This window comes from Montipora capricornis, chromosome 10 (genome assembly GCF_036669925.1).
Source record: "Montipora capricornis isolate CH-2021 chromosome 10, ASM3666992v2, whole genome shotgun sequence".
NCBI lineage: Eukaryota > Metazoa > Cnidaria > Anthozoa > Scleractinia > Acroporidae > Montipora > Montipora capricornis.
The window spans coordinates 63,773,710-63,788,709 of NC_090892.1; the positions used below are offsets into that span (position 1 = coordinate 63,773,710).

At 38.9% G+C, this 15,000-nt stretch overlaps 1 protein-coding gene across 2 annotated transcripts in view; it reads left to right on the forward strand.

The window, feature by feature from the left end:
* The window catches only part of LOC138019285 (dehydrogenase/reductase SDR family member 4-like), an 18,008-nt gene extending 4,340 nt beyond the window's left edge, over positions 1–13,668 (forward strand). Inside the window, exons 2-10 of one of the 2 annotated variants that reach the window (XM_068866022.1) lie at positions 1,739–1,922; positions 2,760–2,858; positions 3,610–3,687; positions 3,764–3,787; positions 4,143–4,213; positions 5,532–5,583; positions 7,875–8,009; positions 11,487–11,542; positions 13,316–13,668. In XM_068866022.1, the coding sequence (XP_068722123.1) occupies positions 1,739–1,922; positions 2,760–2,858; positions 3,610–3,687; positions 3,764–3,787; positions 4,143–4,213; positions 5,532–5,583; positions 7,875–8,009; positions 11,487–11,542; positions 13,316–13,430 (814 nt within the window). In that variant the 3' untranslated portion in view covers positions 13,431–13,668. The remainder of the gene's footprint in view (positions 1–1,738; positions 1,923–2,759; positions 2,859–3,609; positions 3,688–3,763; positions 3,788–4,142; positions 4,214–5,531; positions 5,584–7,874; positions 8,010–11,486; positions 11,543–13,315) is intronic. The other variant, XM_068866023.1, reaches the window with a different exon arrangement.
* The last annotated feature ends 1,332 nt before the right edge of the window (positions 13,669–15,000 follow it).

A 15,000-nucleotide genomic window follows, 5' to 3' on the forward strand; every position in this document is an offset into this window, starting at 1 on the left:
AACATTACATAAGCACTAAGGTTTGTATCAAAACACCGGCAGCCTTGCTTCCATTCTTAGGCCAGGTAACTTAGCTACAACCGTAAAATGGTCTATTTGGAAGAAATAAGCATCCATCCATTTTTGCAGTTTTAATTTAAAAGATTTTGAGATTTAAAGAGAGGTGCAGAATGAGATCTTGGTTCAGAGGAGATTATGATATTATTCTTATTGCTTTCTTTTGGATAACAAGAAATGGTGTTAGAAATTAGGGAAATGTTAAGCCCCAAACATGAACACCATAGATAAGAAAAGATAAATACAAGTAAGAGAGCAGTAAAGCACAATAAGAACATCTCGATTGACAAAATGTCTTACTTAGGCAAGATACCAACAGTCTTTCATAGTTCATTAAAAAAAATACACTTTTTCCCAGGACGCGATGACATCTATTATAGAGGTCTTGGGTTGGAATCCCGTTGGAGCAATCACGCCAAAATTGAACCATCTGGGGCTTGCATTTGGTTGGCTAGATCTGAGACTTTCTTTGATCATTGACCAGTTAGACTGCTTGGTTTGTTTCTGCACTTAATTACCTCATTTTTCTTCACTGTGTTACTGGAAACTGTGTTTCTCTTAGTCAACCAGAAATTTTGCCATGTATATTATAAATTAGATGGAAAACCCATCAGGCATGTGAACTTAATTAAGGTTACCCAGTCCACAATCTTATCAAGGAATAGCATATGGAATTCCTGTTTATTCTATCCAGCAAACAGTTGCCATCCTGGCAGTGATTTGTTTATGGTGTATAAATGGCACCTAAGCGGAGACAGGGATTTTGGTGCCGGTGCTGGAGCATGTAGATGGAGCAAGTTACGAGGGAAACTTAAAAATGACTTTGCCAGAGAAAGGTTCAGGGACATTTTAGGGAGCTACCGGCAATTATCAAATTTTGGCATTCGTCTGATCAGATGTATGGGTAATATTTACATACATGTATCTGATTGAACTATGGAAAAGGAATGATGTGGAAATGACCGGTGGCTCAGTTGGTTGAGCACCGGGCTGTCACGCAGGAGGTCGTGTGTTCAACTCCGGCCCGACCAACACTCAGGGTCTTTAAATAACTGAGGAGAAAGTGCTGCCTTTGTAATCACATCTGCAAATGGTTATAAGACTCTCCAGTCTTCTCAGATAAGGACGATAAACCGTAGGCCCCGTCTCATAGCCCTTCAATGTTCATAATCCTGTGGGATGTAAAAGAACCCACACACTTGTCGCAACGAGTAGGGCATGTAGTTCCCGGTGTTGTGGTCTGTCTTCTGTGGTGTATCATGGTTGGGAGGGTAAATGTTCGGAGCTACTCTAAAGTCGGAGGGTAAAGAAAGATATATGTTATGATAATTATGAAATGACAAACAAAACTAATAAATTCTATACATTTTGATAACACACTTTTTAAACACACAAGGTTTCCAGGATTTTCTTATTAGGCTCATTGTTTTCCAGTTTGTAGGGTTACATATAGGTTGTACACTGTGGTGCTGCATGGGTGGTGAATGAAGCACATTAATTTCGCATATCAGCTTAAAGAATAGAAGAGAATTGATTAGGACAGGGAAACTAGAAAGGTGATATTGTTGCCAGCATTGGCCCTTTCGTCAGTTTGAAGGGCTATGTACACTGTAACTCTCAAAATGTTAGCTTTTTACTTTCCCTCCAATGTTGGTTTATTTGAAATTTAAAATTGTTATAGGATAGGCCTGGCAATTGCCAAACAGCTTGCAAGAGATGGAGCAAAGGTAATGATTAGTAGCAGAGAGCAGGAAAATGTGACTAAAGCTGTTTCTGAGGTGGAAAAGGAGGAGCAAGGGTGTTCTGTAAAAGGCGTGGTATGCCATGTTGCGAACCCCGAACATCGGAAAAATCTTATTGAACAGGTGAGAGGGTCTTAATTAAGAGCTTGTGTCATGGCAGTGGATTTTGAATTGTGTAGTTTTACTTAATACATGTATTACTCGGCCCAACTTGCTACATTTGTATGCAACTTACATCACAGTAATGTTAACCCAGAAATTATCTTGAACAACGCAAATCAAAGCTTTGTGGTAAAAAACGTCTGTCTAGAGTACATGACAATTTAAGTTACAAACACCAGAGGTAAACTTTGAAAAACTGTTAGTAAGATTGAACAGTTTTCGAAAACCACAAGACATTGAAATACATGTACATTTTAATCTTCTTCCATTTTGCCCATCCCTGCCTAATCCTTTTGTATTATTGTGCTGTATTTTTTTGAAAACCTTCCTTCAGTATTTTAATTTGTAGTTGTTTTAATTTTATAATTTCTTCGCTTTTATTTGGTTGCCAGTTCCCAGGTGCTGAATTCGGCTGAATTTCATAACACAGCCCCTTCAAGGGTGCATGAAAAAATACATTAATCAGCCCAACATCACAACCGATAAGGACAACCATTCGACTGTTTAAATAAGTGCATTCACTTGGAAGAATTGATCCAGGGAGATCCTAAAGCAACAATTATAGCAAATGATCAAATTTCAGATTCCGTGCCAAATTAATGATAATTACCCTGCCTCACAAACAACCTGTCAACTGCTTTAAATCAGAGTTCATTTGAGTTGAAATTAGGGGCTTTTTCTGAGGGGGAAGCATCTCTGTCATTGTTGTTTGGCCTTGGATTTAATTTCTTGCACAACATCCCTTCACTCTGCTTTTTCAGCTATTGCCATTTTTCAGATCATGTTCTTCTATTCCAGTGTGGGCATGCTATTGTGTTGGGAAAGTTGATTTTTCTTGATACATGTAACTTACTGGGTAGTATCTCTTCTGCTTCATCCCAAGGGCATCAAAGACTGGTAAATATCACTCTTTGCATTTTGAGAAGCAGGCATAGCACTAACTGTGTAAGCACTTTGAAACTTAGTGGTCCCGAAGTCCATTAGAATAAAATAATCTCATTTCACATTCTTTTGTCTTTTTAGGCAGCGGGGGCATCGTTACTATAATCATGCCACTTTTGAAAACAGTCTTAATGTTCAAACAGAATCAGACTGATTAACTACCAACATAAAATAGGGAGACAGCATTTATTTTACCAGTACTTATTTAAATTCTGTGTCACTTTGGGTCTTTGCATGCAAACATCATGAAATGTTTGAAGTGATGGATTATTATTTGCAGGTTAATTAACTATGAATGAGCAGTAGCTTGTTCTTGGGCTCCAAGTGTGAAGATTTGGGGAAGTTAGATCAGCATGGTGCCTTAAGTTTAAATCTACCAGTATGCCCTTGTTAGTTTTAAGGCTTGGTATTTGTATGGGGGTTGAGTTTTTTGGTACCCTAACCCAGCTCCTCGTGATGGTTTTTACTTTATGTATGGAAGTATTAAATTATTTGAACTGGAGAAGGAAAATAGTCAGGCCTACTTGTGACCTTCAGTAACTGGACAGGTTAAGAGCATTGCTGTGCAATTTTCCTCCTCCTAGAGGTTTTCATTGGTGATCTAGAGTAACTCTTGGTAACTTCCTTCCTCGTTTGGCTGTGCCTCTATTTTATAGCACTTGATTCACAGCAATGCTGATAACAGTGAACATTTTTTGTCTTACAGACATTACATCACTTTGGTGGAATTGATATCTTAGTATCAAATGCAGCAGTAAATCCAGTGTTTGGCCCGCTTATTCAGGTAATGAAGCAATCAATGACAAAATAATGTTCTGTTATGACATTAAAATAACTTGATAACTTATTTTAAATTTCAGACACCTGAGGATGCGTGGGACAAGGTAATATGTGATAGATTAATAATACTTACGTATTAATTCTCAGACTGTACAATGAACCATAGCTGGTTACCCTTGGGAATCCCAACTCCTGATAAAACATACATTTCAAACTGGAGGGAGGGCAGATGTTTAGTATTACTGCCAAATTTTCGTAAGAGTTTTCAAAGGAATCGTGAATTTGTTTTGGTCTGTTTTTACGTATTTCACTTATATTTTTAACTTCACGACTTGGATTTTCTGTTCTCATACTATTATGTAGATGTCATATTAATCATTGAATTAGCGGTAGGAAGGATATTTGTATATATACATGTACACCTGTACTGTCAATTATTACCTTTTTGTGAAATTGCAGATATTTAATGTCAATTTAAAATCAGCATTCATGCTGGCAAAGGACACCATTCCACTGATGGAAAAAAGAAGGTTGGCATTTTTTAACTTCATCTTTTAGCAAAGCGCTCCTGCAACGATTGTTAAGCTCTTGATGTATAACTTTGAATATTTTCCATCCAAGGGACAATGCTCGCAGCTTGTAAATATTTTAATCTGACTTGTTTTGCCTGGCAACAATCACTTGTACAGGTGTTACATTGACAAAGGCAGCTAGTAGGAAAATCTAACTATCTCCAATATAATTATATTAAGGTGGGTGGCACTTGACTACAGAAGGCAATAGTTGCATAATTAAGAAGCTTTTTAGTCAAAGAGCCCTAATAAGAGGTTGCATCAAAGGTTCTTTGATTAGCAGAAGTAACTTTTCAATGGAAATCTGACATCACTGACAGAACTGGTCCCAGTATTCTACTGTGGGTTTCAGTGAAAAACATGTAAAAACTCGCAGGAAACAAAAGGAAGAGGCGGTTTTTTTTACTGGAAACTGTCCCATTGTTTTTCGTAAACTGCAGCATGGAATTTCTACACATTTTGAGTTAGACTGTTCTTGTACTGTTGCATTAAAAATTTGAGAAAAACATAGTTAACTCGCTGAGTTTTTGGGCATTTTCTGTTTTGGTCATGTGATTTACCAAATATGGTTGTGAGTCAAAGCAGACAAAGAAATATTAAATAGAATACACTCAATTGGCGAAAAAAGTTACTCGAGAAATGATTATTAATTTTGAAGGAGTCCATAGCAAAAGTTTGGTAGTTAAGAGCCACCCCCCGCCTTAACCCAGTACTTAAATTAAACAGGTATGGGAAACAATTATAACTCCAGGTTTTTATTGCCAATAAAGATTATCATAAATAATTGCACTCATTATTGCACTCAAACTGAATGAAACTTAAAACCTTTTAAAAAGTTGTTTGTAAAAAATCTCTTTCTTCAAAGGATCTTGAAAGTTCTTTCAAATTAACATCCTGAAACTTACATGCACAATGGATCTGTAAGTATAGGAAATCATTTAAACATGAGTGCATTTCACTATTTATAGGCACAAAATTGCTTTGGAAGTTCTCAAAACTGCATGAGCATAAACAAATTACCATACAATCATGAAAATATTAAATGCAAGAGCAATGTCATACGATTTTTCATTTATTTTTTAGATACTTATCAGAATCACTCCATCACTGTGTTTCTATTGCAACTTTCGTATTGCACACTTTAACCTACTTATGCATTGGTCATTGACCAATCAGAAATGTGATATTCTGTTGAGTATAATTACATGTAACAGATTGGCATATTTAAGACATTTTGTTCATTAATAACATTTTGCAAATTGTTTGTGTTTTCTAGGGGTGGATCAGTAATTTTCATTTCAACAATAGCTGCATTTAAACCATTTCGGGTAAGTGTTTCAGATTGGTATTGATTGTCATTTAAATGACGCTTAGGTCTTTAATTTTGGAATTTGAAAAGGTGTCATAAACTAATATAAGGTAAACTATGGCCTTAACAAAGTTATAATTTTAATCTGAGGGTGGTTTCAGTGAATTGCTGCATAAGGTCATGTACATTGCAGGAGGGTCAATATTAACGACTGGACACTAGACAAACCAGGCGCCACAGGGCTAGGTTTTGGTGTGGACTACAGAAGTGTGAGGGGAGGGGGAGACGTTTAGGAAAAAACAACACCGTATGAAAAAAGTGGGGGATATGGCTGCCCTCCCTCTCTGCAACTCCTGCAAATTGACTGATTGTGCATTACGTACCCTTGACTTTGCCTGGTCATTTACATCTTTTTCTGCTTGCTTTATTATATCAAAAACATTCAAATACCTTCAGCTGTCAGTCCGTGGTGATCTGCTGAGAAAAATATTTTGAAACCTTTGCACTAGACTCGGTATATCAGCCCATGATTAGCTTCATCAAGCTTATAATAATACTGTTATCATCATGGGTTGTTAGGAAAACTACAACCCAAGAACTTTTCTTTGTTTGTCACTTTTTCGGGGTGTCTTAGTTTTCCTAAATTGCCTTTGGTAATTACTTATCGTCATGGTGCATCCTGTGATTTCATATTCTTACCTTTTAAAACTGGTTAGGTTACTGTCCAAACAGGAAATGTTTTACAATAAAACATGTGAAAACAGGATCTTGGTGATAAACTGAGTGTCCAAACATCAAAATCGACTCCCCGCTGATTACATCTGGCTGTGGAGTTGTTCTCCTTAGGTCCTTTCTGTAAACCACTGATGTGATTCAAAGTTAACTGCACAGTTTCCAGATAGAATATTTAAAGATGACATTTTTGGCAATCCCATGCATTCTTAGGAATTCTAGAAATGCGCCACCATATAACAACAACAATAATTGTTATTCATGAAGTTCGTCCAGGTCATAATTTATGTAGGTTCTTTTCCTGTTTCTTCCATTGCCTTAAAGTGCATATGACACAAAAAATTTTATTAGCTTGTTCGAAAGAGCTTTCAAAATGGTGAAGAACAGCGTTTACTTTATTGTGATAGCACTCTTGGTAACCGAGCTATTCAAGATTTTGATTTATGCAAATTAGATGACTTGTGATGTCACATAGTGTACACAAAATTATGTAAAATCACAAAGCATGGAATATCTTTGCAAATACTACGTCTGCAGGGTTGAAATTTTGCAGGGTTGATGTGCTACCAAAACTACACATTGTAATTGTGATTATGATGTCACCATAGCAACATACTCGTTACCAGACCTCTACCTTTCCGATATTGAAAATGCCTTCTTTGAGGTTTTAGAGTCTGACAGACTTCCCTGTGCTTGTGCTGTGTAATGACCATATTCCGTCACACGGACTGAATAAACATCAAGAGCAAATAACTCTTATTGGGGAGGGAAACTCTGATTTTACCCTTTGGATGGAGGGGGCCTGGAGCCCATTGCGTTGCTGTGGAAACGTCACAGTGGGCCATATCATGGAACTTTGTAATGAGTATAAGAACTGCAAAAAGTTTCAGTTCTATACAGAAAAAGGCTTTAGAGATATTCCATTTTTTGTCATTTTACATCATCTTGTGTCCACTATATGACGTCACAAGTCGTCTAATTTGCATAAATCAAAATCTTGAATAACTCGGCAACCAAGAGAGCTATCACAATAAAATAAACGCCGTTCTTCATCATTTTAAAAGCTCTTTCGAACAAGCAAATATAAAATTTTGTGTCATATGCACTTTAAGATTGGCTTCTATCTAAACAAGATTATCCTTTGTTTCTAATGATCCCTAATGGTTAAACACTCATTAAATGAATGATTACCGATTCACTGCCCAGATGCCCCAGGACACGGCCAATAGGCCTTTTGCAACAAATGATCACATGGTACAAAATCTGCCATGCTGAAGGGCAAGCTCATTATTATTCCCCCACTGGGACATTAAAACAAAGAGATCTGAACCAGTCAAGCTTGACTTGCCTTTGTTTTAATGTCCCAGTGGGGGAATAATAATGAGCTTGCTCCTCAGCATGGCGGATTTTGTACCATGTGATCATTTGTTGCAAAAGGCCTATGGATGAGTTATATTGTCTAGCGTTAAACAGACTAGAATCTGTCAAGACTCATTCCCAGGGGTCAGTAGGTTAAATGATTAGATTATCCCTAATGATCAAACACTAAGGTAGTACTGTTGTTCTAAATGTTTCCAGGGCCTTGGTGCATATGGCGTAAGCAAAACAGCTTTAGTTGGTCTGACAAAGGTTTTAGCTGACGAATGTGGTCACCTGGGTGTTAGAGTAAACTGTGTTGCTCCTGGGATTATCAAGACAAAATTTAGTGAAGCCGTAAGTATTGGGGATGGTCAGATGAGTGGAAGGATTTTTGTTACATGTACATTTTATTACAAAATGTAGACAAACGCCTGGTCATTTGGAAAACAGGCTTCCCCATCAATAGCCAGGGCAGTTATTCCTTGTCATCCTGTGCAGGAAGGTCTATAAGCACTTCCAGAGGGTTACTTTAGAGGGTTAAAATGTGCATTTGAGTGATTAAAGTGTAGACTCCAAATTATTGAATGATCGATCCTAGGTGACACAGACTTTACTTTAAGCTAATACGTTCACAGAATGAAGTATGTTGGGTGTGAGTTTTCTTCAGAATGTTTCTTTCCAAATCTTGATCTTCTAAATTTGGGTTGGGATTTATCTGTGAGTGCAGCTTTAATCTACCCCTGTTTATGGTAGCAGGCAGAAAAGCGGCAGGTTTAAAACACAGGTCACGTTCCACAGGTCATTGTTTGACCTACGCAAAAAGCAATCCAAATCCCAACATCGCTGTTAGGCCTAACGAGGCCTGAGTCTTTTATTAGTAAATTAATAAAGGTTTTGTGACGAGTGAGTGACCTGTGAAAAATGACCTGTGCTTTAAACCTGTCCGGCAGAAAGAGTCCTTAAATGCACTGCCTGAAATTCAATGGAAATGGTAATGAATCTGATCCCACCCAACGTGTGGGGCCAATCCATTGGCCGATAGTGGACCGACAGTTGGCCAACAGATAACTGACCGTTAGCCGTCTGTTGGTAGACCTGCAGATGACAAGGTTACCAAACTACACATGACACGACGGCTATGTGTCGGTGGTGTGTAGGATTCGTTGACATTACCCAGCTGGGGAGCCATGGCAAGCCAAACCAATAATTAGTAGTGTGACCTTTATCAACACAAGCATGATATTAACTAAAGGCTAACCAGGAAAAATGTGAAACGAAAACAATATTCTGATAGCAAGGGATGATATGTGCAAAATGGTGATCCTTTCAAATCAAGATGATGAACTGTAACCCCCATTCGAAAAACAATACTCACCCCCAACTAGTAAATTTGATGTTATGGTCAGAGCAATAAGTTTTCTGGTGATGAATCCTGCTATAACCTGCATGGAGCAAGTAACTCTATATTAATGATGAAATGGTATATGACATGAATCATATATGAACTGCGGATATGAAATCAAGTGAAGCTATGATCTTCGCAGTTATGAACGCAATTTTTACAATTGCGTAGAGAAGCCTGAAAAGTTCAGGACTTGAACGGGGTTTGAACCCGTGACCTCGCGATTCCGGTGCGACGCTCTAACCAACGTCAGTGGCTTCATAGCTCAGTTGGTTAGAGCGTCGCACCGGAATTGCGAGGTCACTGGTTCAAACCCCGTTGAAGTCCTGAATTTTTCAGGCTTCTCTACGCAATTGTAAAAATTGCGTTCATAACTGCGAAGATCATAGCTTCACTTGATAGCTCTATATTGCCCGTAAAAGTATCTCATATATAGCTACAGTATGGGTCGTCTTGAAGTAGTATTGTAGTATTGAATTAGGGACCTTTAGATGAGGACGAGTACGAGCACGAGTTTACCGTACTGAGCATGTGCAGAAGGTTTGGAGGCCGACATTAGGCACCTTACGATCGACGACGGCGACGTCGACGAAAACGAAAACGTCACCATATCTTTGCAGTATCGTAAGTTTCTCGAGGTTAGGACATCTCGTTCGCGTCGTACAGTGAGGGCGAAGTATCCTAAAAGTAAATTGATGCGAGCGGTTTCAGAGTAAAAATAGAGGGGTCAGCTATTCTTAGAGTTATTTTCATAGAGTTATGTCGTAGAGTTAGAGTTAAAGTTTCCAAAATCCTGAATTCAAGATTTTGGAAGTCCAGGATTTTGGTCCAAAATCCTGAATTCAGGATTTTGACAGGCCAAAATCTTGAATTCCAAAATTTTGGCAGTCCAAAATCCTGAATTCAGGATTTTGGCAGTCCAAAATCTTGAATTCAGAATTTTGGAAGTCGCTAACTCTAACTCTAAGTCATAACTCTACTGAAATAACTCTATTGATATACAAAAATTTGGTTTTATCAACGGAGTTGATAATGTAAATTGGCCACCGTACAGAGATTCTAAAAGCTGACGTTTCGAGCGTTAGCCCTTCGTCAGAGCGAAGGGCTAACGCTCGAAACGTCAGCTTTTAGAATCTCTGTACGGTGGCCAATTTACATTATCAACTCCGTTGATAAAACCAAATTTTTGTATACTACTTCCCCACCGACGCAGCACCACAGTTTCTTTAGAAACTACCCCTTCATTAACTCTATTGATAGTTAACCTCAAAATAGAGAATGATAAAATTAATTCACATTCGTGCGCTCCCGTTGTCGACAAAACCTCAAATTTGGTGATGTTAGGTCGTTGTTGTGCAGAGCACCGCACGAATTTATGCTAAAATGCGTGCCGCACGTGTAGCACGATTACTTTTCCTCTTGTAACCAATAATATTATTGTGATATTATGATATTTAATTTATTCTCGTTGACGACCGCGTCGTAGATCGTAAAGTCCCTATTTTTCAAAGTGCGCGTGCTCAGAACGGATAACTCACAATCGTAGTCGTCTTCGTCCTCCGATCTTAATAATAATGATAACGATGATGACGATGATAATAATAATAATAATAATAATAATAATAATAATAATAATAATAGTAGTAGTAGTAGTAGTAGTAGTAGTAGTAGTAGTGGCATCCTCGTCTCGAAGAGGCGATGGTTAGCGCTGGGGATTTGGGCAGGATCTTGTATGACTGTGTAGCCTGGCACCCTTAATCCTCACGGTATTAACGAACGCTTTTCATTTGACTAATATATTCCTATTTTTCACCTTGCCATGTTACCACCAGTAGCGTAGCTCCTACTCTACTATAAAAACTACACGTAACCCATAATTCCTCGATTCGCTCTGACGAAGGGCTAACGCTCGAAACGTCAGCCTTTAGAATCTCTGTACGGTGGCCAATTTACATTATCAACTCCGTTGATAAAATCAAACATTTGTATCTTATTATTATAAACTGATAAAATAAAGGGAAAAAATTGTGAATATTAGAAAATGTTAAAATGCTTTTTGCTATAAACTCAGTGTCAAATTTGCAGAAGGATAACGCTATTTACCGAAGGATAGACTATCTACATGCGACCGAGACTTCTATTTCTAGATCAGTCTCCTGTATATTTGGAGTAGTTCTCCTCCTAGAACGCGAGCCTCGCAGGTAAACCAATACAGACGTCACGACGTCACGACGACACGTCGTTGCGATAGTATGGTATATAATAATAATAATAATAATAATAATAATAATAATAATAATAATAATAATAATTTCCAAAAAAAACTTGCCCATATAAAGTGCAGTTCTGGATATGATTACACATGCGTAGTATCGGCCTGCAGTCAATAAATCATATGCATTGCTAAGTTCATTTGTCTTTGGTTTCAGTTATGGAGTAATGATTCATTGTCTGATCATTTGCTTAAGATGACTCCACTTGGAAGGTTAGACATTCAGATTTGTAAAATTGCAAACGTTTCGACACTTAGGAAGTGTCTTCATCCCCTGATGAAGATACTTGACTTTTTAAAGTTACTTTCCAATTACAAACCGGAGTAGCATCAAACTACGACTGTAAAAATGTAAATGTAAATGCTTCGTTTACAGTGTAAGGGTACTTAGCTATCAAGCTAGTTCACGCTCACCCCACTTTTAATCCTCTGAAAGAAACAATTTAAACTTAACAGAAGCATGATTAAGAACCCCAACTTGCAGGAGGCAACCAATCGGCTATTTACAAAGCGTGTGGTAGAATTGAATCCAGGACAACCAGAAACAAATACGAACCAGGAGCCCGTTTATCGAAAATCCCGAAACGTAACGTGCCATTTCCGGGTGTCACAATGCCCTCTGTATCTCAACAACGGAGAGCATTTAAGTCGTCAAACTTCACAGTCAGTTTGCTTTTTGTTACCTTGAAAACATGTTAAAAAATTGGCTTTCCTCAACAAGCGGTTGGCAGGTTCACAAATGGCTTTTCGGGAATTTCGAGAAACGGGCCCCAGAGGTCAGAGCGGGATTTGAACTCGGGGCAACTGCATGGAAACCCAACCCCCTAACCACTGGATCACGCCGCCTCCCGAACAGGTAGTTTGTTTTCTACCATGAGATCCAAATCCTGGCAAATCAAGTCGTGGAAGATCTGGGATGGCATTTAATATAGCAACCGGGTTTGCAGATCTTCTAATATCGCTCTTTAAGCTTGTCACCGCTAAAGAGTGATCCTTGTCGATTTTACTCTGTCTAACGCCAGACAATTTTGCTCTATTTTACTCGTCAGAGGGGGCCACTTCCCCTTTAAAAAACACAATCTACTGCACGCAAGAAGGCAACTGAGGGGAATACTTACATTTTTCCCAGTAGAGCGGTTTTCAATTGAGTGTCGAAAATAATTTGGTTTTGCATTACTCCACTCAGTGATTGGTTCAAAGTTCTCGCGCCACTTTTTCAACCAATCAGAAGTGAAACCAAAACCAATCGTGGCTCGCGCGTGCACATTTTCCCGCGCTTTGTGTCGGCTGCGGGTATTTACTTCAAGTTTTGATTGGTTTACTGGATTGTCTCCGTCCTTTTTGATTGGCCAAAGTAATTACTTTGGTTTTGGTTTTACGAGAGTCGATTGAAACTCGCTCTCTATTCCTGGGTGTCATACTGATTGATTCACTTATGCGTTTAGTTATAAGCTTAGTGGCAAAGAACATTTCAATATTATGCTTACAACCACCATTGTTATCATACATGTAGTTAACTTGCTTTCTTTACACCATGCTACGTGATGTTTTTTTAATTTGGGAAATCCAAACCATGATCACAATTCATACAATACAATACATATTTAATTGACCACTCCTCATAGGGGCTCTTCAGGGCCAATGAACCACAACGAAACGATAGAACAACAAAAACAACATCTGTTAATCACGACAACTAGTCGGGACAAACCAGTTTACAAGTGCAGCTGAGATTTTGAACCAGGGACTACCTGGAACAAATTCAACGAGTAGTCAGAACGTGTCTTGAACCTGGGATCTCAAGGAAAGCGCCCTAACTACTGAGTTGCTCTGCCTCCTAGTGACGTCAACATCAAAAAAACCTTGTTGAAAGATGCATGTCGCTTATGGTTTGTAGTGAAATAAGCATGAGCACAATTGACTCATGCATACGCAGTAGCTAATTGTTAATTTGTGTCATCTTTAATGCTCATTGTTTATTTTCAGGCTTGGTGTATCAAGTGATATAAGTGGAGCAGTGTCATTCCTTTCATCTGATCAAGCATCGTACATAACAGGAGAAACTCTAGTTGTAAGTGGAGGAATGCATTCAAGGTTGTAAACAGAATGCATGCAATCAACAAAACAGACAACAAGTAAATTTCAAACAGATCTGGAGACCATTGGAAGAAAATAATTTAAAGTAAGATTCTTCAAGAAAATGAAGAACCAGCCTCAAAGATGGCAGGGGATTGCTGTCAAATTTTCGCTTTTGCATCTAGTTTTCTTTTTTTACAATATACATGGAATAATAGTTTTGCAAAGAAGAACTCCTTAAAATAAAGATTATGGGAAACCAACCGTGGTGTGATTTTTCTTCAAATTTCCCGAAGTACCATAACATAAACACATTTTTTTTATACACCCGTCTTAGCCTTGAACGCACACCGGTGGGTCATTTGGTCGAGCATCGGGCTGCCATGCGGGAGGTCGCGGGTTCGAACCCTGGCTATCGATTTGTTTGAGCAGGTTGAAGTACTGGCAGCCATTCAGCCGATGTGGACCACCAAAATACACAGAGGACAGCCACAACACCGGAAACTCCATCCCCTACTCTTCTCGCTGCCATGCGGGAGGTCGCGGGTTCGAACCCTGGCCGGATCAAAAATTAGGCTGCCTTTGTAATTTCATCTGCAAATGGTTAGACTTTTAAGTCGTCTCGGATACGGACGATAAGCCGTAGGCCCCGTCTCAAAAATATCTTCCATGTTCATATGTTGTCTGTGGGAAGTTAAAAAGAACCCATACACTATTCGAGAAGAGTAGGGGATGGAGTTTCCGGTGTTGTGGCTGTCCTCTGTGTATGGGTGGTCCACATCGGCTGAATGGCTGCCAGTACTTCAACCTGCTCAAACAAATCGATAGCAACGTTATTGGCCTTATTGGCTTTCTTGTAGCTTTCTAAAACAACCTGGGAAATCTCAGTATTCTGTATCGCGATTGTGGGTAAGTGCCCTTAACACAACATAAAGATCAACTCCTTTGTCTTCTGTTAAAGATGTTAGTGCGTAGACCAAGATGTATTACAAGCGGATGGTTGGTCCAGACGCAGTTTTTGATCCTGTGTACTAGACGAATTTAACAGACGCACACAGAATTTTTGCGCAAGTTCGTCCCAAAGGGATCAGGCGTCTTAAGAGCAATCTGAGCTTTTTGATTCGTTAATTTGATTTTGATCAAATTCCAATCACCCAGGACTCCTGTCCCAATCATATGGCGATGAGAAAAGCCTGACCGAAGCTTGAAAATCGAGCAGGATTTTGAGATTGCAGGGCCGAGTGAATGCGGTGATTTTTTGCACGATGCTAGCAAAATTATCGACTTTTTACGTGCCCAAGGCTGGGAGACGAGCGACCTTTGGAAGTGGGAGGAATTCGGCAAAATTTTGGAGGCACTCGGCCATGAGCGATCTTGGAAACTGTACGGCTTGTCTATTTATCAATGAAAGAAATGATACATGAAATGAATGATACACTGAACTGCGGATATGAAATCAAGTAAAGCTATGATCCTCGCAGTTATGAACTCTATCTTCGCAATTGCGTAGAGAAGCCTGAAAAATTGAGGACTTCAAGGCGATACCGGTGCGAGGATCATAGCTTTACTTGATTTTATATCCGCAGCTCATTATA